The sequence below is a fragment of the Trichosurus vulpecula genome (genome assembly GCF_011100635.1).
Source record: "Trichosurus vulpecula isolate mTriVul1 chromosome X unlocalized genomic scaffold, mTriVul1.pri SUPER_X_unloc_1, whole genome shotgun sequence".
NCBI classification, from domain to species: domain Eukaryota; kingdom Metazoa; phylum Chordata; class Mammalia; order Diprotodontia; family Phalangeridae; genus Trichosurus; species Trichosurus vulpecula.
This window is the reverse complement of record NW_023494377.1, coordinates 1,984,025-2,007,362: the sequence shown is the minus strand read 5'-3', so window position 1 is coordinate 2,007,362 and position 23,338 is coordinate 1,984,025. Positions and strand designations below refer to the sequence as shown.

The following is a 23,338-nucleotide window of genomic DNA, read 5'->3' as shown; positions in this document are numbered from 1 at the left end:
CTCAAAAGGCTTCCATTTCTGGAAGGGTTTCCTTGTTCTTCAATCAGACTGACCAGGTCTCAGTCTTTAACTGAAAAGCTCTTTTCTAGTCCTCCTCCAAGTGGCCTTCTGACTGCACCAGCGTGTGCTGCTTCCCTCCCCAGCCTGCCCTGACCACCCCCCCATGAGGCCAACTGCACCTTGGGAGGGGGCCCCAAGTCTTCCTCTCCCACCCGACCCCCTCCAAAGCACTCATGATTGTCCCAGAAACACATCCAGCCTCCTTTCCCAGAACACCAGAAGTTTGTTCTATTAGTCTCTTGTCTTCAAATATGCAGGCTTTTGAAGCTGTCATCCAGAATAGGTTACATCTCTCGTGTGTTAGATCAAACCAAAGACACCTCCAGCCATGCCCAAATGCTGCTCCCACAGCCCGCCTTCCAGTCCTTACAAAAACCTTGCAGGATTCAGCGTGTTAACTTTTTTATTTTTGTACAGTTTCTAACTGATTTTTTCTAGTGATGTTAATTGAATTAAGTTTATTTGAGGAGTGTGAGCACATCCTCCAATTAAATAAACTGGTGACTTTCCTTTCATTAAAAAAAACAAAGAAACCTATTGTGTGCCTCTCAGATTTAAGGGTTTCTGATTACATTATTCTCAAGACCAGCAATGATTCTTTATATACAAAGATGTGTTTTCCATGTTTTTTATCGCTATTTCAAAAGAGAAAAAAAAACCTCTTACTTTGCTCTGGACCCGCTAAACTGCGCTGGTACATGAACGCACTGAGAAAACGCTTTTGTAACAACCTATGACTGTTTTTGTATATCAAAGCTGATTCTTTTTGAAATATTTGGATCTAGTTTCTATCTAAGTTATTTTTGTGTTTTGTATGTTAGGAAAAAAAAAATTTCTTTGACTCGGTCACCAGCATAATAAATTCTCGGTAATGCAATGGTGAAACCTTCAGAGCGAGGGCTGCCTGGAGTAGCCTCTGCTATCCTTTCTTAGTAACTTGATTATGAATTACATTATTATTACAATAATTAATCCCCCTTCCATTTTAACTAGATCCTCCTTCCTTCCACATTTAATTGCTATTAGTGTGAAGAAACTGTTGAAATGGGCATGTTAACATAAGTATGGCTTTTAAAAGGTTAAAATGTGCAAAAAGACAAAAAAATAGGTTATCTGTGGGTCTGTGAGATGGCTGTGGAAAGATATTGTAGTAGTTTTAACACTATTGTTATTACCTTTTAAATCATTTACCCAATAAAATATAAAAAATGAGTCACCATTGGTGGTAGTCCAGTCCATTTCTCTGCTTCTCTGCTTTGTCTTGGGAATGCTCATGGGGATGTTCTACTGAGAAGGTCAATATGGTGTGTTATTAAATGTAAAGTATGAATATAGGTATAAAACAAAATATATATTCTAAAGAGATAGAAAATGAAATTGAATATCCAGTCAATATGCTTGAATGGGCCTAAGAATCCAGATGGAAATGCGACCTTGATCTAGCAGTGGCCCTACACCACGTGGCCCTCATCTCTGGCACTGAGTTGTGGCTGAGAGAGATACATTGCTGGGTGCTTCATTGACCAAGACAGACCTCCTACCCCACAAATCAGGGAGGGAATGGAACCTCTCCAGAGGTTTAGGCTGCTTCGTCTCAAATCGGTAATTACTATAGGTACTTCCACCTTGTAGGTCTGCTGGTGGTGCATCCCTGCCATTCACTGCACCCAAGGCATATCCTTTTCCTCTACCTTCAGGAGCTTCTCTGTTACTATGGATGTACAAAACCACAAAAGTACCAAAAATCCACAAGGATTGGGCCACTTCTTAGACTATAGGGCCACCTAGAGGGCAGAGACACACACAGTTTCCTCGGATTAACTTTTTTTCCCAGGTAACTCCAACACATCTGCCATTCCAGAGTGGGGGTTCTTAGCCTGTTTCTCTGTCCTGGAGCCTTTGGCAGTCTGCTGAATACTTTGGCCCCCTTCTCAGAATTGTGGCTTTAAATAATCAAAGGAAATACTACATTTCAGTTACAGGTGAGTGAAAATAAAGATGCCATTTTGTCCCCATCTAAGTTCACAGGTTCCTTTGAGTCTATCTATGGACCACAGGTTAGAGATCTGGAACCCCTACCCTAGACCTTCTACTGCTTGAAAATTGGCAAGTGATGAGTGAATTCATTGTACCACTGGGCAGGGTAAAGAAAGGCCCCATTTAACTCAGTGAACTCCAGCTGTGTGATAGATTTAAAGATGGAAAAAGCCCTAAAGCCAAGGGATGAAGAAAACAAGATCAGGTAAGCCTAAACTGTGGACAGCCGAGGTCATAAACATAGTCTCCTTAGATTGAATTTTTCAGTGTTATTGTTCTGTTGAAGGAATTTTCAGGATAAGATAGATATGCCTTGATTGCATTCAAATTTAATAGTTCAATATAATTATGGTGAATGTCACAAGTGAAAACTTGACAGGTAAAATCACGAGGTCGTGTTGTCACAAAAGCAATTCCCGGTCTATAATGGCTAAGTTGTCAAAACACAGAAGCAAAATTTCCAAAAGAACAAATTTATTAGTCGTTTGAAACTTCCCTGGGCAAAGAGATGCAAAGTGAAACAATGTAAAGGTTCTACTTCACACCTGTCAAAATCAGCCCAAAAAAGGGCAGCTAGGTGGCACAGTGAGTAGAGCACCGGCCCTGGAGTCAGGAGGACCTGAGTTCAAATGCAGCCTCGGACATGACATACTTATTAGCTATGTGACCTTGGGCAAGTCACTTAACCCCAATTGCCCTGCCTTCCCCCCTGCAAAAAGAAAAGAAAAAAATTATACTTTAAAGCAATGAAAGTGGTGGGATTGAAGAGAAAGAGGAGCCACCTGTTCTATCACCCAGATTCCCAACTTCAGAGTCATCCTTGATTTGTCATGCCCTCTTCTCTCCCCATTCACCTCCATTCATGCCCTGTCTTGCTGATTCTGCACCTACAAAGTCCTTTCTGCTCACATGGCTACCGCCATGGTTCAGATCCTTATTATCTCTCACCTGGCTAATGACAATAGCCTCCCTTTGGTCTTTCTTCCTACCTCAGGTCACTCCCTTCTCCATTCCATTCTCTGCCCAGCTGCCTAAGTGATTCCTAAAGCACAGCCCCACTTCTTTCTTCTAAGATCTGACTCCAACCTCGCTCTCCGGCTTTTTGCACGTCCCTCTCCACACACTCTCATCCCAGCCAAACCGGCCTCCTTGGTCTTCCCCGTACAAGACATTCTCCCTCCCATCTCTGTCCCTTTGCTGTGCCTCTTCACCTAAACCTTAGAATCTCTGCCTGCCTTCCAAGCTCAACTCAAATGCTAACTATAGCAAAAGCTGGTCTTCATTTCTTCAACTGCTAGTGTCCCTCCCCAGCTTTTCAAAAATAACGATATCTGTTTTGTATGGCCATTTCTCCATACATATTTGTCCTTTTCCCCAGTAAAATCCTAGAGCTGAAAGGGACCCAAAGTCCTACCCTCTTATTTTACAGAGGAGCAAAGTAAGCCCTGGGGAGGGGAAGGGACTTGTCCAAGGTCACTCGTAGGATCTTAAATCTAGAGTTGGAAGGAGTCTCAGAAGCCAGCCAGTCCAACCCACTCACTTTACAGTGGAGGAAACTGAGGCGGGGGGAGGGACTTGTGCAAGGCCACACGTAGTAAGTATCAGAAGTGGCATCCTCCAACTCCAGAGTTAGTGTTCTTCCGTACCACCCTGCCTCCCCCTACTTAGTGGTAAGGATTGTTTCACTTCTGCCTTCATCCCCCCACCACTTAACCAGTGCCTGGGATGAATCATTGCTGGTGGAATCGCAAATTCATAAAGTCTTTTTGGAAAGCAACGTGGAAGTGTGCAACAAAAGTTACAAAAATAATCATTCCCTTTAACCTTATGATGATCTAATGTCTTTTTACCTTATTGTTGAGAAAATACCCTTAATGTGTCATTTTTAAAGTGATCGGGCTAAAGATTTTCATAGCAGTAACAAAGGTAATTGCAAAAAACTAGCTTAAGTTTGTCCAACAGTGTGGAAGGGAGTGAATAGTTAAATAAGTTGTACATTAAGATAAGCTATATTAACTATACAACTACTAGAAAATAAGTAATATTGACAAATATGAGGACTATGATAGGCAGCATGGAATAATGAATGGAGACCAGTTGGTATCAGTTGGGAAGACGCAGATTAAAATCCCACCTCAACACTTACTGACTCTGAATCTGGACAAAGTCTACAGACAAATACTCCAAGCAATTCTCTAAGACTAAGAAAAGTGGCTGATTAATACAGGGAGTTTCTTCAGGAGACATTCCATACACCAATGGAAAACACAGGTGTGGACCAAAAAACAAAGGAGAATTTGGAAAGACATGAATAAAAAAGGACAACAACAACAAAGAGTGAGCGGAACAGAGCACACCCTGATTGTAAACCTGTAAAAAGTGAACAAAATTACACAAAGAATCACGATGGAGACTTAGAGAAGAGTCAGAAAAATTATGACGTTATGGGTTGAATTTCATCGAATCATAAGTGATGGCAATGACAAGAAGGCAGGAAAGAAATTAAAGGCATAAACATTGGCAAAGGGGAGACAAAATTATCCCTGTTTGTAGACATCATGATTGGCAGCTGTGCCAATCTTGGGATTAATCTAACAATGGATGGGTTGGAGAAGGGGAAGACAAGGCAAGGAGACCAATTAGGAAAGGATAGTCTAGGTGAAAATCAATAAAAGCCTGTCCTAAGGTAGAGGCTGTGTGCTTAGAGAGAAGGGGATTAAGGAAAAGGGAGGATTCCAACATTGTGAACCTGGATGACTTGTAGACTGTAGACAACAAAAATACGGAGTTTGGAGGTGGGATGGGTTGGGGAGGAAATAGGAATTCTGTTTTTGGACATGTTGCACTCAAGATGTCCCCAGGACATCCTATTTGAGATGTCCAGTAGACGGTTGGGGGTGTAGGGCTGAATCTACAAATCTGGAAGTTGAGTAGAAATGATCATTGAATCCCTGAGAGCTGCTGAGATCACTGAGAGAGAATGTAGAGAGAAAAGAGGAGAGGGCCCTGGACAGAGTTGGGGAACACCCAGGTGGCATCAAACTCAAGTAGAAACCTTAAGTAAAAATCCCTGCAGCCACATATTGACTTAGAAAACCACATATTAACATTATCTATGTTCTATTGTATTTTTATTTTTTTGTTAAATATTTACATTTTAATCTGGTTAGGGTGGCCCAACCATGTGTTGCACACTTCTGATATAGATGAAGATTCAGCAAAGGTGAGGAGTGGTGAAACAGGTAAGGAGAGAACCAAGAGACAATGGCCAGAGAGACGGAGTGGTATGCAGCGTCAGAAGCTTCCTGGTAACCAAGAAGAATGAGGACTTAGAAAAAGACCATTGGAGTCAACAGGTAAGGGATCATTCATTAGTAACCTTGGAGAATACAGTTTCAATAGAATGATAAGAATCGGAAGCACTGGAAAGTGAGAGGTGAGGATGTGAAGATGAATGTAAATGATTCTAGGAGTCTGGAACAGTAAGGGGGATAGCCGATGATAGCTTGAGGAGATGGTAGGATCAAGAAAGGTTTTGTAAGGTCGGAGGTCAAGTGATTATAATTATTATTAGAGGAATTCAAAACTGGTTAAAATAAAAAGACCCAAGGGCAGCTAGATGGCGCAGTGAGTAGAGCACCTGCCCTGGAGTCAAGAAGACCTGAGTTCAAATCTGGCCTCAGACACTTGACACACTAGCTGTGTGACCTTGGGCAAGTCAACCCCAATTGCTTTCTCTTCTCCCCTCCAAAATAATAAAAAAAAATACAAAAAAAATTTGAAAAAAGACCCAGAGAATTAGACACCTAGATTCAGTTCTGGGCGCCACATTTTAGCAAGGTTGTTGATAAAGTGGACAGTGTCCAGAGGAGGCAACAAGGATGGCTAGGGGTCTTGAATACATGTTGTAGGAGGATTAGTTGAAGAAACTCAAATATTTAAACTAGAGATAAGAGTATTTAAGGTTGTCAAGTAGAGGAAGGGTTTGTTCCAGAGGGCTGAATTAGAATAGCAATAATAATAATAGCTTACATTTACATGAGGCAGCTAGATGTCTCAGTGGATAGAGCATTGGGCTTGGAGTCAGCAAGACCTGAGTTAAATCAGGCCTCAGATACTCACTAGCTGTGTGACCCTGGTCAAGTCATTTAACTTCTCTTTGCCTAATCCACAGGAGAAGGCAATGGCAAACCACTTGTATTATGAAGGCAGAATTAATGATTTCAAAGAGAATCATATATATGTCTGAATGGTTCAGAACCACAGGATATAAGGAATTGTCTAAATAGAAGGCAGAAGAATTAAAGCATTTATTCTAGCTCCAAAGTAGCAGACCCGCGAACCAGTGTCCCCATTTGATATCCTGGTCAAAAGCTTCCAGGCCCAATAAGTCCGCCTCACAAGAGTAACCAGGAGGCTACCGAAAAACATGATGGCATTAAACCAAATCATATTCATGCTTCCCACCTCCGGTAAGAGGATTACCCACTGGCCTCAAGCCCTTGCTCAGCACTCCTCGGTCCACACGCGGGTCATCCCTGCTACCAGCAGCTCCTGGTCTTCGTCTTCAGCTCCTTTGGCTTCGGCTTTATCTTCAGCTTCGGCTGTAGCTGTCTCCGGCTCCAACAAGTCTCAATCTCCAAGCTGTGTTCTCTCCTCTTATAGAGTTTTTGACGTCATCAAGTGTCATCTGAATGACCAGAACTTAGGCTCTGGTGATTAGTTCTTGAGTTAGCCCCTCCCCTTAGGACCCTGGGAGGTTCACATCCACACAGGTTAGGTTAACACCTAATAGGGGTTAGAGCCTGGGGCTTAGCACTTAGTAAGATTCAAGATGGGCATGTGGAGTTAGCACCTCCCCTTAGCCAGCCCCACCTTGGGCCCCACCCCAGTCACCAATCCACACCCACATAAGTTCCACACCTAATAGGGGTTTGGGCCTGGGGCTTAGCACCTAGTAAGGATCAATGAAATACACTGAATTACTCAAAGAAAACAAAGGCCATTTTGCTTACCAACACACCACTCCAGCATCTTTGCCAAGAAAACCCCAAATGGGGTCACAGAGTTGGACATGACTGAACAACAACATTTACATAGCACATTACATATATTATCCCATTGCAAGGAGGTAAATTGAGGTAAATTTGAGCTTCATGTCAGAGGGGAAAACCTTCATAACAATTAGGGCTGTCCCCAAGTGGAAGAGACTTCCTTGGGAGGTAGAGAAGTCATGGGACCTGAGTTGGAATCTTAGTTCTTTTATTTAATGCCTACATGACTTTGAGTAAATTCGCTTCCCCTTCCTGGTCCTCATCTGTGAATGAGAATGCTAGTGGGAGCACACTTCTCAAATGTGCACGTGACACAAAGATGGAGGCAAAGCTAGCCCAATAGATAACAGGATCCACAAAGAATACTGTCATCAGGATTCACAAAGACCTTGACCAGCTGGAATGATGGGCTAAATGATGTTTACATCAACACACCAAGGACCTGGAACTCCAAATGATATGCAAACTCCCTCCTTCTGGTCTTTTTTGTTTGTTTGTTTTTGAGGCAATCAGGGTAAAATGACTTCCCCAGAGTCACACAGCTAGTAAGCGTCTGAGGCCGGATTTGAACTTAGGTCCCTCCTGACTCCAGGGCCAGTGCTCTGCATGCTCTATCCACTGCAGCGCCACCTAGCTGCATCTTCCTTCTAGTCTTAAGGAGTTGCCATAAGATTTCTCCACTTGCCCAGACTGACACTGCTTGTATCAGAAGGAACACCTGACCTTAGGCCCTCCTGTCTCCACTTACAGGGTCCAGCTGCCTCAACACAAATGTTAATGAAGAGAAAGATGTTTGGGTTCTGAAAGTGAACTACAGAAATAGAGGACAAGGGAGGTGTTTCACATCACTCGTGTGACGTGGTGGCAAAGAAGAAGGCAAACTCAAACCTGGATTGTTTTAAGAGAAGCATAGTGTCCCAAACAAAGTTATCACCCAAATAGGTGATAGGCCTGCTGTGGTCTGAGCTTGTCTAATCACATCTAACATGTCGTGTTTGGCTCTGGGGGCCACATTTTAGGTGGGACATTGGAGCAAGTGCCTCCAGAGAAAGGTAACCAGAATGGTGACAAGACAGGGGGCCATGCTGGACAAGGATTGGTTGATGGAAATGTAGACAGTGTAGACATTTAGCCTAGAAAAGGGGGGTGGGAAGAGGGGAAAGTAATTTCCCCAGAAATGACTTTGTATATAATTCATATTTCATTTTCTGTGTGTATTATTTTCCCCTGTCCCCAGCCCTTGATAGAATGTAAGCTCCTTGGGGCAGGAACTCATTCTAAAAACACTTTGCATCCCCTGTGCCTAGCACATAGTAGGTGCTTAATAAATGTTTGTTGAGTCAATGACTGACATGACAACTGTAAATATTTTAAGGATTGTCACAAGGAAGGGGTATTAACCTTGTTCTGAATTACCCCAGTGGTCAGAACTGGAAGCATTACATAGAAGGGAGGGGAAAGGGAATAGGCATTTATATAGAGCCTACTGTGTGCCAGGCTTGCTGCTCACTTCACTGCTCAGAGACTTCTGATAGCTCCCCACCATCTCCCAAATAAAACTATGCAGTAGAATACAGCTAATACAGAAGTGTGTTTTGTATAGCTTCACATGTATAGTCAATATATTTCTTGCCTTCCCAAGGGGTAGGAGAGGGGAATTTAGAATTCCAAATTTTAAAAAAATGAATGTTAAAATTTATTTTGCATATAATTGGGAAATATTTAACAAAATGAATTTAAAGTTTTTAAAAAATAAATAAACTATTCGGCAGAGCATGAACATCCTCTGCCATCTGGGCCCAGTTTACCTCTTAACTAGTATATTACTTCCTGTGACTTCTCTTTCCATCTGCTAATCTAAGCTAAGGCCTGCTTTCCCACCTTTGTGTCTTTGCTCAGTCCATCACCAATCTTTCAAAACCTTTCCTACCGTTCAAAGTCCAAACCTCTTCCATGAAGCCTTCCCTACGTAAGGGAGGAAGGAAACAAGCATTTATGAAGCACCTACTATGTGCCAAGCACTTTACAAATGCTATTTTACTGGATCCTGACAACAGCATTGGGAGGGAGGTGCTATCATTATCATCCTCATTTACAGGTGAGGAAAATGAGGTAAAGGCTAAGTGACTTAGCCAGGGTCACACAGCTAGTAAGTGTCTGAGGGAGGATTTGAATTCAGGTCAATGGCAAACCACTCTAGTAACTTTGCCAAGCAAATCCCAAATGGGGTCAATGAAGAGTCAGATTTGACTGAACAACAAAACTTCTGATTCCAAGGTCTGGTGTCTTTTGCACTATGGCGCCACCTGGTGGCCCACCTAAAGTAAAAAATGCTCTCTCTCCCTCAGAACTTCCACAGCTTTTTCTGCTTCCCTTACACATTCATCATATTCTAACTTGTGTTCTTGTCCTTCTCTTATCCTCCCTCTCTGTGAATGTAGGGCCTGTCTCTGATTTCAAATCTGCCCCAGCATTCCCAAACTGCCCTCACTAGGTTTTTAACCAATTCATTGTGCTAGAGAGGATGAAGTAGCGCATTACATGCCTCCAAAGTGCCTGCAGTCTGTTGCTGAATTGAGTTGAAACAAGCAGAATTCCTTATGGTTTGCCCTTAGCTGCTGGAGATTCCAAATGGAGGTTTACCCACTCCGGGCATTAACCATTCTCAGCATCTCTGGGCACTGGCGACCTCAACAAAGCTAAACGCCAGCTTTGAGCCAGGTTTTGGCCATCAGGGCTGCTCATCTGACTGGCCAATGGTCTGAACATGAGGTCCAGACCAATGGAGTTACTGTTACATGACACAACTATTTTTTTTTTACTCTGATCAGTACACTCTCCATTTAAACAGTTATTTAAGGCATGTGATCAAATCAATTTCCCGAATATTAGATGACAAAGCTGCTCTTTAATCGTCCAGTGTGTTCACATTGATTCAGGACTCATCAGATGGTAGAGCCATAGCCTGAAGGAACCTTTAAGGAGGTCATCTAGTCCAATCTCCTTGTTTTATAGGTGAGGTAACCAAGGCTGAGAGAGGGAAGTGACTTGCCTAAGGTCACACATAGTAAGTGGCAGAGCCAGGATTCAACCCAAGTTTTTGATTCCAGTAACCTTTCCACCCACGCTGCCTTTCATTTCTATTCTGAACAGAAGCTTGGAATCAGTCAGAAGGGAACCTCAGAGTATGATCCCACCCCTTTTGCATGGGGGAAACTGAGGCCCAGAGAGGGAAAGGGATTTGCCCAAGGGATTCTCCAGCTGTTAGTACAAATGCCAGCAATGACTTGCAAACTCCCCAGAAATTAACCTTCTGATCCCTAACATTTGCTTGTGGTCGATTCAAATCAACAACCACTTGTTAAGCAGCTACTTATTATTAAGCAAGACAGGCATCATGGTGTCAGTGATGTCAAACTCAAATAGGAATGAGAGCCACTGCAGGCTACATGTTGATTTAGAAAAACCACATACTAACATTATCTATGTTTCATTGTATTTTTACTTATTTTATTAAATATTTTCCAACTATATTTTAATCTGGTTCAAGAGTATTGTGGGCAGTGTATTTGACATCTCTGGTATGGATAGAGTCAGGAAGACCTGAATTCAAGCCCCACCCCTTGCACACATTAGCTTTGAGCCCCTGGGCAAGGCATAATCCCTCAATGCACATCTAGGCAAGTCTTCAAGATTATAAATGTCAAAGAAAGCACCCCTTGCATTGGTGAAGGAAGTTTCCTCACCTGGAAGTTCCTTATGCCAAGGAAATCACAGGCCCAGTCCCTATCCCTTAATGAAGCAAGGCACTATGCTGAAAACAGAATGCTCCATAGAAGGGTCCTTGAGACCAGGAACCATTTATTTGACTCCCTAGTACCTCCCACACTGCTTGGTGTTAAATGTTGTCGTCCAACTCTTCATGACCCCATTTGGGGTTTTCTTGGCAAAGACACTGGAGTGGTTTGCCATTTCCTTCTCCAGCTCATTTTACAGATGAGGAAACTGAGGCAAACAGTGACTTGCCTACGATTACACAGCTAGTGTCTGCAGCTGCATTTGAACTCAGGTCCTCCTGACTCCAGGACCAGTGCTCTATCCACTGGGCCACCTAGTTGCCCTGTGGTGTTAAAATAGAAGGTGCTAAATAAACATGTATTGATTGATTAGACTATATGTTCCTGGAGGCCAGGAACGGTTTCACTTTTGCCTTTGTATACCCAGCCGCTAACATACAACTTTTGCTTAATAAATGTGTTGGTTGATAGACACTTAGAGAGCCTCTAGTCTAAACTCTTTATCTTAGATATGGGGAAAGTGAGGCCCACTGGGGAGAGCTTCTGGGGGTGGAGGCAGGGGAATGTGAAAGCATAGAACAGTAAGGAGCAGGAGGCGGAGTCAAGATGGCAGAGTAAAGGCAGGGACTCACCTGAGCTCTCCCCCAAACCCCTCCAAATATCTTTAAAAAGTGAGTCTAAACAAATTCTAGAGCAGCAGAACCCACGGAAAGATAGAGTACAGCAAATTTCCATCCCAAGACAACTTAGAAGGTCGACAGGAAAGGTCTGTTGCACCAGGGTGAGAGAGGAAGGCAGTCTAGCAAAGGCCATGCCAGCACAGACCCAGCCCCAGCAAACCAGGAGCAGGCCTCAGGGTGACTGAATCACTGGAAATCATAAGGGACTTAATAAGGTTAAACTGCTTACATTCCAACATGGGCAGATATTTGTAACTTCTAAGACCTTTCTCATTATTAGGATAGTTAGAAGTAGTATATATAGACAGAGGGCACAGGTGTAAGTTGAATATGAAGGGATGATATCTAAAAAATAAAATTATGAGAGAGGTCCCCTCATTTTACAAGGACTTAGACTGGTCTAAGGTCATACATGGAATCATAGATGTAAAGCTGGAAGGAGCGGTGGAGGCCCTCTAGGCCCACTCCCTTATTTTGCAAATGAGGAAATGGGGGCTCTTCCAATGCCTCTTTGTGGTGTGGAGGGTACCCTGCGTAAACTCTGGGAAATCTTCCCTAGCTGTCAAGGCTTCAGGTGTGTGCCTGCTGGCAGAATACATCTTTCATCCAAGGCCTAGCCCGAGACTAAAAGCGCCAATCACCAGGTGACAAATTTGTCAACAAGTCTACGTAGAGAAGTTCCGATCCATGCCACTGGGAGCATTCACAGCGACCAAAGAGCACGGATCTTTGGAAAAGCTTGGCAAGAGCTGGGGTTTATATCATGCTTTGTTTATAAAATGCTTTCTTGGATTTTCTTGATATTATCATTTTCATCTTGCAGGGAAGGAAACCAGAGAGGTTGTGATGTGTTCAAGGTCGCACAGCAAGACAGTGACTCAAGTCCTTGGGCTCTTTCCACCCCACTCACGCCATCTCTCCCACTTTCAAGGCCCCAACGCTTTCGCTGGGCTTCTCAGAAATGAGGCAGACACAGCTGGGTTCTCATAAATCTTTTAATGATGTCACCCTACAAAACATTTGCACAATAGGTTCCCTAGTGAAGGCCCCACCTCACTCAGGGAGCTTCGGAAACAGAAATAGCCAAGACTACAAGTCTAATTACTCCAAAAGAATGACCTGAGAAGCCCCGTTCTGAGCGGGGTCCAAAGGTTACGAAACTTGAGAAAACAAAACACTTTTACAAAAACAACAGACAACAACCACAACTGAAGTTCCAAAAGGTGGGTGAAGGAAGGACTGGAGGGAGTCACTGAAGGCCAGCCCAGCGGGGTCAACGCCATTTGCTGGTCCTGCAGGTTACGGAATACTGGGAGTGCCGCTGCAAAGGCAGCATTGGCTGCGGCTGTCGGGCGCCCTGTGCGCAGAGCCCTGCCTCCGGGATGGGCAGGGAAGGAGTTGGCACGTTTCTCCCTGCACCCGTTATCCTGCTTGTTCTCATATTCAGTAAAGGAAAGCGGGGCACGGGGAGACAGAACAAAACAGGAAGCAAGCATTTTCTGAAGAGCTTGGTCTCTGATGACCCCAGTGAGCCATGAGCAGCATGCCTGTGTGTGGGGCTGTGTCACTGCCAAGAAGAGCCAATAGGGAGAGGGTGTTCCCTTCCTGTCTGGGGCCTGGAGCTTCAGAGCCTGCAGCTGGCAACAGGCTATGCCCCGACCCGCCGTGGCCAGACTTACCCTCCTGGTTTACCCGGCACCATCCTGCCTTCCGGTTTTGTGGCCCACACCGGATTCGGTTTGGGCCACAGATACACCTGTGATTTCCTGAAGAGGCCCATTCAGCTCAGCACCCACTCTGAAATTTAGAAGTCTTAGAGCGTGGCTTGGGCACTGAGGAGCTAAGTGCCTTGCCTTGGGTCACAAAGAATAAGTGGTAAAGCCTGGGTCTGAACCCAGGCCCTCTGACTCCCAATCTAACACCTTCCCACTATACACTCTACCTCCCAGGGATCATTATTGTGATTTGATTTTCCCCAGACCAACTTACAGTCTTGGAGCAGAGAGAAAAGTGACTGACCCAGGGTCTCACAGCCATCATATATCAGACAGAAGTGGGGCTTGTGTCCAGGTCAACCTAACACTATCCAATATGCAACACTATCCTCCCTTCACCACTTTTGAGAAAAAGCAATCTGAAAATCTCCAACTGATAAAGGAAAACGTAAACCCCTCTTGTGGCACTAAAGGGGGTGGGAGGAGGGGATGGGAAAAAAGGCCCTGAGTGAGCAAGCCAGCTCACTTCCAGTGCAGGGCTGACTACAGATCACCCTAATCATGGGGAAGGGTCCCAGTTTATCAATCCCAGGATTATCAACCATCAGAGGTAAGCAAAACCCTGATTTTGGCTACAACAAACAAAATTCAATTATCAGGTACAAGTCCCCAGTTCCACCAAGGTCCCTGGCCCACCCAGCTGCATAGGGTGCGAGGTGAGGAAGGGGGCAGTGGGGGGGGGCAGGGATATCATTGCTGGCCTGCATGAACCTGTCCCGGCCTCCCTGTGCAAAGGATCACACACTGCCCCGGCTCAGCCGTGAGCTCCTCACATACCACCAACTCTGGCTAACCACACCTGGGTCTTGGCCTTGGTGCTGACTGTTCAGAAGGAAGCAGCCTCCCTTTCCACCTGTACACATTTTCCCCACATACTGATGAACAAAGACCATCAAATGGCATGTGCAAACTCAGCCACAAGGGTTCCAGAGTTATCTTGGCACTGTCAGGAAAGCTGGGGGAGATACAATGAGCAGAGACATGGAGAACCATCGAAGACCTCAACTACCTGCAGGAGCAGTGGGTGCTCACCCAGAATTCATTTTTTCTGCAATAAAAGTGCTCTCTCTGCCTAGAAGGATGTGCTTACTCAACATGCAAGCTTTCCCTCCATTACTGCTTTCTATTTCATTAATACCTGCAGCGGTAAACACACTAGAACTATGATAGGCTATAGAGGATGCCCTGAAGGACAGCTTCTCAGGAGAAGCTCCTTTAAGGGTCTTCCCCCTTTTCTAAGTAAATCATTTTGTGATTTTGTGAATGAGGAATCACAGAATGTTCAATCATGACCTTCTTTCCTGAGATGCATCTGCAGCCAAGTTTCAAGCCTCATGACCACACACAAGCCATGGAGATTACCTCCCCCTGGCAGCTCGTGCCAACCATGGTCTCAAGCCAGGGAGTGTGTGGATGGTGCAAAACAAGCCAACACTCCCAAGAAATTGCTCAGCACCAAGCTGGCCAACGATGAGGGATGTGGCCCCAGGAAATACCAACCGGAAGTGCTCCACCTTGAAAAAGCACCTTTCTCTCGCACTTTCCCTATATTATCCCACCCTAGCCTCCGAACCACTCTGGGAGGGAGGTGCTATTAGAATTCCATTTTACAAATAAGGAAACGAACAGAGATGAAATGACTTGCCCGGGGTCTCTGAGAGCTATCTGAGCAGGATTGAAACCCAGCTCTTCAAACTGTCTGCTGAGCCATGGGATGTGCTAGCCTCTCACATCACCAAGGTTTCCAGGGTCACTCTTCCTTGGAATATTCACTTCTTTAAAGCTCCAAGGTTTCTGCAATCCCAGCATCTTTTGTGCTCTTCAGATTCCGTGGCACAATAGCCAAGCGACTATCTTATTTACAGTCAGCATTTACATGGAGGTCTCCATCTCTAGGGCAATGGGAGGGGGGAGGGGCTTTCCCAGTCTGTGATACTATAGACATCGTCTCATAGGATGCTGGTCAGCGAGGGCAACCTCTTCCCCACCCCCCGCCCCTCATTTTTCAAAAGAGGAAACAGACCCGAGAACAGGAAGTGACTTGTCCAGGGTCCCACAAAGGAGCATAAAATCATAGATTTAGAATAAGAAGGGGCTTCAATTCCTTAATTTTACAGAGAATAATTGAGTCCTAGAGAAGTGATTTGCCTAGTGTCATACTGCTCCCTACACCGCCCCCCAATAAAAAACCCAACTCTGTCCTCATCCTCCCTGTGCCCTCCCACCCCCCACCAGAAATTTAGAACTCAGAGTAGGTGGTCCCAGGCTGGTCCAGTGCCTACTTTGGCTGTGATTTCGGGAACTCCCCCCTCCCCCGCTCCCCCGGGCTCATTGCTGGTACAGAGATGAGGTATGGGCCCATGGTGGGGGCTGTGCTAACAGAAGAGGACAGGCCTGGGGGGCCCTGGCAGTGGAAACAATGTGTTTTCATGGTTTTGCTGCTGTAGCACCTTCCTTCCTCAGTGAGCTGTCACTAAAGCACCTGCATGAAGAGAAATCAGCTGCCACCCCCCTGGTAAGGCCACCAGGAGGGGGGAAAAAGAGAAATGGGCCCCGGGGGCCTGAGCCATGGGGGAGGGCAGGGGGACAGGAAGAGAAAGAAACACAACACACACAATCCCCCCTTCCTGATATCATCAAGAAAGGAGTATTCTCCAAGTGGGGAGAACAAACTCTTCAGTCAATTTTCTTGGTTGGAAGGTGGAGCAAATCCAGTAGGTACTTGAACATGGGCCTGGCAGTGGAGGCCAGCAGAATGATCAGCTTGCCATGGGTCATGGTCATGAGGGTCTGGTGGCCTGAGGCCCAGATCCGGTACCAGGGGCCATAGAATGGATCAGAAATGGCCGGGCAGAGCATGTTGTTCAGATTCACTTCGGTGGCCTGTGGGAACAAAAGAGGGACAATGGGTACTCACTGATGGGGGCCTCAGGCCCAAGCACTCACTCCAAGCCAGGGAGCCAGAGAGCTTTGCTCAAGTAACTTCTGGTTGGAATCCAAAGTTCTGTGATGTGCAGCTGACTTTACATTCACAACTCATTCTTTCTGTCCTGATTGGAATCTCCCCAAGCACAGGAAAAAATCATGAGGTTTTACTGACTTCTTTCTTTGGGGGGGCACCATAAGCATTTCCCAATTTACCCCCTCTCCTCTACTCCACTCAACCTACTCTAATTAACAAAGAAAAACAGTAAAACAAAACTATTTAACAAACAACCACAGTATATACAACATTCTGCACCCAAAGTCCCCCACCTCTATTATTATTGAGAGGGGGACAGTGTGCTTCTCTATCGGTTGTCTAGATGAGTCATTGGAATAGGTGTGATTGTGCATGCCTGATGATGTTGCTTTCATTTATATCAGTGTGGTCAGTGTGTGTAGTGTGTTCCTGGTTCTGATTTTTTTTTATTCTACCTCCATTCATACAAATCCTCCCATGTTTTGCTGAATTCCTCTTGTTCATCGGTTCTTACCCTACTACAGTGTTCCAGTATGTTTCTAGGCCATAGTTTCTTCTGCCATTCTCTAGTGCTGCGCTGGGGAACCTGCAACCCCAAGGCCACAGGTGGCCTCTAGGTCCTCAAGTATGGCCCTTTGACAGTTCCAATGGGTCACACTTGAGGACCTAAAGGGCCACATGTGGCCTTGAGGCTGCAGGTCCCCCACCCCTGCCCTAGTGGATGGGCATCCACTTTGTTCTTAGTCTTTCGCTCCCACAGAAAAGGCTGTTATGTGAGAAGGAATTAGGTGGTACAGTGGATAGAACGCTGGACCTAGAGTTGAGAGGACCTGGGTTCTAATCCTACCTCAGATACTTACTGGTTGTATGACCCTGGACAAGTCACTTCACCACTACCTGCCTCAGTTTCCCTACCTGTGAAATGGGGATAATAACAGCACCTTCCTCCCAGGGCTGTTGTGAAGATCAAACGAGAGAATATAACGTAAAGCACTACACAAACCTCAAAGGGCTATGGAAATGTTAAGTATTAAGATTATTATTATATAAGACCTTTCTTTCTGTCTTTGACCTCCTTGGGGCATAGGCCATATGGCTTACATTTCTATAGCCTGTTTGAGTTTGCTTTCCATATGTTATCTCATTTGGACCTAACGACAACCCTGGGAGCTATGTACCATAGGTAGTATTGCCTTTCACAGATGAGGAAACTGAGGCAGACAGGTTAAGTGACTTGTCCAGGGTCAAGCAGCTAATAAGGTGGGATTTAACCCCACCTCTGGATTTTTGCCACCATGCCTCGGCTGCCTTTTCGCTTCACCCTGTCCCACCCTTCACCCGTTGGTAAGTGATTCCTAAAACCTCCATTTTGAGAAAGGACCCAGATGAGTCATCTTCCATTCTCCAGACACCATCTGCAGGTCTCCCCGCCCATACCTCTTCAGCTCCTTCCATTAGAATGTAAGCTTCTTGAGGGCAGGGACTATTTTTTTAAACTTGCATTTGTATTCCTAGCGCTTAGCCTAGTGCCTTACTAAATCCTTCTTGACTTGATGTGATTTCCCTAACTCCAAATCCAGCTGGACCCCTGGGCCAAGGACTGTGAACAACTGAGTGACTCAAAGACTAATCATGAATTAAGGATGCTGAACCGCCATGGAGGCCAATGTTCATAAAGTATCAGTTGGCTTCTTAGACCTTACCCATGAAGCCCTGGGGAAAAAACAGTACAGTCATTTGGGAGGAATCATCAGACATTGGGACTGCCACACTCACCAGGCCCAGGAATTGTAAGATGCTGAAGTGATAGAAGAACATTAGGCCAGTTGCCAGGAGGGCCCACCAAAAATTGCCGAGCGGCTCAGGAGTGTAGACACCTGTATAAGAAAACAATCTGGTGAGACGGATCCATAGGAGACTTCCGCAGTTCTGTGGCGAATAGAACCAACCCTACGGGTCCCATTTGAGAGCTGCGTTCCCAAAGAGTCACCTGCTGCCTAATGAGGCCCATTTCCTTTCCCTGGTGGGGCACACTCCCCTCCACAGCTAGGCCTCGATGAGTGTTAATAATGAATTCCCTGAACTGGTCACAGCTAGGGGGCGCCACAGTGCAGAGAGCACTAGGCTTGGAGTCAAAACCTGAGTGCAAGGAAGACACTTACTAGCTATGTGACCCTGGGCAAATCACTGCCCATTAGATTCGTGCCTCAGTTTCCTCATCTATAAAATGGAGATCATAAGAGCACCTATCTCCCAGGCGTGTTATAAGGATCAAATGAGATATTTGTAAAGTAGCATAGTACCTGGCACATAGTAGGCACTATATGACTGTTAGCTGGTATTATTATTAATAGAATTTGCACTATGTGTTATTCCCCCGGGTTGGAACCAATGACCCTATTTTACATAATTATAACTGAATAGTGTGAATTCAAATACATGCAACCACTTCAGAGGAATTTACTGTACTCATTGGGACCTGGCCGTAATGTCAATTCCGTCTAATCAATCCTACTTCCACTCCCCAAAAAGAGTGGGGCAACCTCACACCTGCAGGCCTGAGTTCCTGCTCCAGCCTGAATTTAAGTGCCCTGTTACTGGGATCCTGGGTGGGGTATCATAGGAATTGGGACTGAGCCCAACTGTCTCATTTTACAGATGGGGAAATGGAGGCCGGGGAGGGGAAGTGACTTGGCCAGCATCACACAGGTAGTAATTAGCAGAAGTGAGCTTCTCTGATTTCAAAGATTCTCTTCTTTCTACTAACCCATGGTTCCTCATTTTCTTAAGGCCACATTTTCTGGGGAGCCCAAACTGGGAAAGTACCCATAAGCCACCAGGCAAAAATTGAATTACGCAATGTTGCGTAATTACGCAAAGTTGTACTCAGGAACCCAGGAGACATTGGTTAAATATTACCTTAAAAGAGCCTGAAAATAGAATGAAAATGTATGTAGACTGGGGGAAAACATAGACACCACTTGGGATAAGAAGATACCTTCTGAGAGGTTGAAGAATCTGTATTGGGCAATATATGACTCTGTCACTGACAGAGAGAATCTGATCCTGGGGTGGAAGAGATGGGAACCATCCTTACTCTACTGAGGGGGCATCCGTTTTTCCCACCATCCCCAGCAGGAAGTAGGCAGATCAAAAGATGATTGGCCTTAAAGTCAGAGGATCTGAGTTCAAGTCCCATTTGATGGAGGGGAGGATAGAAGAGAGGGTCCATTCCTGCCCAAAGTCCATGGGAGAAGAGAGGAAATTCAGGAATCTGGGGAAAGTGTGACGTGTTCTTCAGATTGGGTAAGAAAATAAATGAGTAAAAGGGAAATGAAAAACTCTGGATTCTGGCCAAGGAAAAACTATGTGGTGAAAGCAGATACTTCTGTTTTTCTATTATGAACTGGATAACCATCAAGAAGCATTAACAATAATGCAACTGAAATTACAAAAAAGGACTGAAAAAAGAGATTGACTCTTATGTACAGGTTTTCTTTGTAAGACAGTCATTGTTTAATGATACAATTCTGTCATGTCAAGGTTTTGTCTCCACGATTTACATCTGAGAGATATAGGCATTGAACCTGTGAGGTCATTGGTCTAGAACAGGGGTGGGGAAACCTGCCACCTCAAGGCCACATGTGGACCTCTAGGTCCTCAAGTGCAGCCCTTTGAGTTTGGATTCAGTCAAAGGGCCACATGTAAGGGGATTTGTTCTGTGAAGTTTGGATTCAGTCAAAGGGCTGCACTTGAGGACCTAGGTTCCCCAGCCCCGATCTGAGGGACTCTAAAGGGAAGAGCAAACTCCTTCTACCAGCAGAGGGCAGTATTTTCTCTGTAATTAGAGCTTTAGGGTGGGGATCTTAACCTGAGTGCCAGGAAGTTTTAAAAAGAAATACTTTGACTACTGTATTTCAATATGATTGGTCTTCTTTGTAATCTTAGGTATGAGAATGTGGAACTCAAAGGTTTAAAAGTGAATGTTAAAAATTGTTTTTGCATGCAACTGGGAAATAAGATATACAGGCAATGGGGGATAGAAATCTATCTTGTCCTACAGGAAAATAGAAGGGGAAGGGGATGGGGGCAGGGGCGGTGATAGAAGGACTGAAGTGAATGGGATGGATAATTGTGAAGACTTCACAGGGTATGTCTAATGGAGTAGGAGAGGTTTTGGGATTTGGCCTTGTGATTCTGGAAGGTCAGGGCCTGGAGCTGTGGGCATGCCCTTCCCCGTCTCTCTCAGATGTTAGAAGATAATGAACTTCCTGTGAGCTATTTGTTCTCTGCTCCAGGAAGGTCTCTCCTCCCCCCCCCCACCTCATTTCTTCTCCTAGACTTTCAGACGCCACCCTGGCAGTTGAGTTCCCATAGGGAAAACCTGAACGGACCAGACCAACGTTGGTCCTCTGCCTAGTTTTCACGCCTAGACTGTAAGCCCACCTCCCAGCCAATGGTGAGAAGGGATAGAGGTGGGTGGGAATCTTTTCATTAAGAGTATAAATTAAGGCAGGTTCCCTTTTACCTCACCTCCTCCATTATGGAGGTGTGCCCAAACATTGCAAGGTCTGTAAAATAAATTTACTTTGTTTTTCCTAAAGATGTCTCTCTTATTATTTAAAAATTATGTCCCACACAGAAGGGAGGGCAGATTGGAGGAAGGGGTAATCAGAATGCACGCAGTCTTGGGGTAGGGGGAGGGGAGAGATGGGGAGAAAAATTTGGAATTCAGAATCTTGTGGAAGTGAATGTTGAAAACTACAAATTAATTAATTAATTTAAAACAATGTAATTCTGAGGAGGGGTCCTTAGACATCCCCAGACTGCCCAGAGGAGTCCATGACACCCAAAAGGGTGAGAAGTCCTGGCTCAGTGACTTGTTCAGTGTTCCACATACCCAGCCAGTAAGTGTCAGAAGTGGGGCATGACCCAGGGTCTTGGTGACCCGGGTGCCATCTCCCTATTAACTGCTTCTTTGCCTATCCTTAGAGAATCCCAATGGGGCCGGAAGCTCCATATCTTAACAAATGCCTAACAAAAGATGAGCCCAGCCTTTGGGCCCAAGTTGGATGCCCTGGAAATCAATGGGATCAGACTCAAATGGAACCGGGGCCCACTAAATCATACAGAAGGAAACCCTGTGGGCTATTGATTGACTTAGCTTTAAAAGTAATTGTATCCTATGTTTTCTTGTATTTTTTATTTATCTTTGTTAATATTTCCCAACTATATATTAAGCTGGTTCAGGCTGCCCTACAGACAACACCAAACCCTCCCCTCCCCTTCCCCTCCAATTTGCTTGGTTACTGCAAAAGGAACAAGTAGGATTTATGGCAAAGTTCCCTTCCTTCACCTAGATTCCATGGTATACGCAGCTTGTACAGAAACCAGCCTAGGCCAGGGCAGTGCCCTCCTATGGTGGTTTAACAGGCTGGGTCTGAGCAGGCACCCATCCTAAGGTAACTTGAAGCGCTGATTGTAGTCTCTGAGTCAGAATGAAGCAGGGTTGGGATCCTCAGCCGGGAAAAGGGGTATTCTGGGAGTATCCAAGAGTGGAACAATCACTGGGCATCCCAAGACTGCCTGAAGAGGGAGAGGAACAGAGAGGAGGGGGAAGGGAAGGGAAAGGAGAGGGCTACCCAGATCGGGACAAGAGTTCCAAGATGGACTCCAGGCCCAATTGTATTTTAGTGAGGAAGGACCCACTTTTTTTACACCATCGCCAGGAGGAAGTAGGCAAGTCAAAGGATGACTGGATCAGAGGAGCTGGGTTCAAATCTCACCTTATATCTCTTATCCATGTGACCATGGATAAGACCATGGACCATTTCATCCCTTCCTGGGCCTCAGTTTTCTCTTCTGTAAAATGAGAGGGATTGAGCTCTAGATGTAGGAGCCTATGAGAAGCTCCATGCTAATCAATCCTTCAGTATATCCCTGTGAGTTCCTGTACCATCCTAGCTGGGCAGCTAGGCAGCACAGTGGATAGATTCCTGGGCTACAGCCAGGAAGACCTGAGTTCAAACCCAGCTTTAGGTAGCTTATTTTACACATAATACCTCACACTCTTGCTCTAGAGATCAAGAAAAAAATTTTTTTAAAATTTGGTACCTATTAAGCTTAGTGGTCATGTGATGCTGGACAAATCACTTAATGGCCCTCAGTTTCTTCAACTGTATGGGGAATCATAATAGCACCTACCTCCCAGGGTTGTTGTGAAAATCAAATGAGATCATATTTGTATAAAGTGCTTAGCACAGTACCTGGCACATAGTAGTAGGTGCTTAATATATGCTTGTTCCCTCCCTACTTCCTATAAAAAGACTGAGGCCCTGTGAGAAAAAGACCATGTGGATTATCCACATTTAATTTAATAAATTTAATACTCCACAAGTTGTTTCTAGTGGATTACCCACAAGGGTCACTGGGATTGCTTCAGGAAAGCCATTTCTCTTCCTTGGATTGTCTCCCCATCAGGACACCAAGGAACTCAAGCAGGCCACCAGCTCAAGAAGTGAGGGAGTGAAGGAGAAATGAGCTTCTAGGCTTGACTAGCAGAGGAGAAAGAGCAGGCCCAGGCAGAGCCAGGTAAGACTTAGGTAGTAAATGTTCCAGGCCCCATGGAGGGGAAGAAGTGCTGAAACAGAAGTTGCTGTCAAGGATTTTCTGGCAGGTCCTTCCCTGAAATATATCTTGTGCTTTCCACCCATCTAACCCACTTTGCTAATTAGCTTCCCATGCCCTTTGAAACCACAGCCGTGGGAAGCAAGAACCGATGGTCCCACCGTCTACCTCATCTTAAAAATAGCTACCCCAGGGGCAGCTAAGTGGCGCAGTGAGTAGAGCACCGGCCCTGGAGTCAGGAGAACCTGAGTTCAAATCCGGCTTCAGACATTTGACACATTCACTAGCTGTGTGACCTTGGGCAAATCACTTAACCCCAATCGCCCCTGCCTTCCCCCCTCCAAAA

The 23,338-nt window shown here is 45.2% G+C and overlaps 1 protein-coding gene across 4 annotated transcripts in view; it reads right to left on the bottom strand.

Annotated features, from left to right (window-relative positions):
• Nucleotides 1–12,609: 12,609 nt before the first annotated feature.
• TMEM164 (transmembrane protein 164) overlaps nucleotides 12,610–23,338 on the bottom strand; it is a 124,329-nt gene continuing 113,600 nt past the window's right edge. For all 4 annotated transcript variants that reach the window (XM_036740491.1, XM_036740489.1, XM_036740490.1 and 1 more), the window contains 2 exons: nucleotides 18,142–18,242; nucleotides 12,610–16,286 (listed from right to left, as the gene is read on the bottom strand). In XM_036740491.1, coding sequence (XP_036596386.1) covers nucleotides 16,080–16,286; nucleotides 18,142–18,242 — 308 coding nt within the window. In that variant the 3' untranslated portion in view covers nucleotides 12,610–16,079. The remainder of the gene's footprint in view (nucleotides 16,287–18,141; nucleotides 18,243–23,338) is intronic.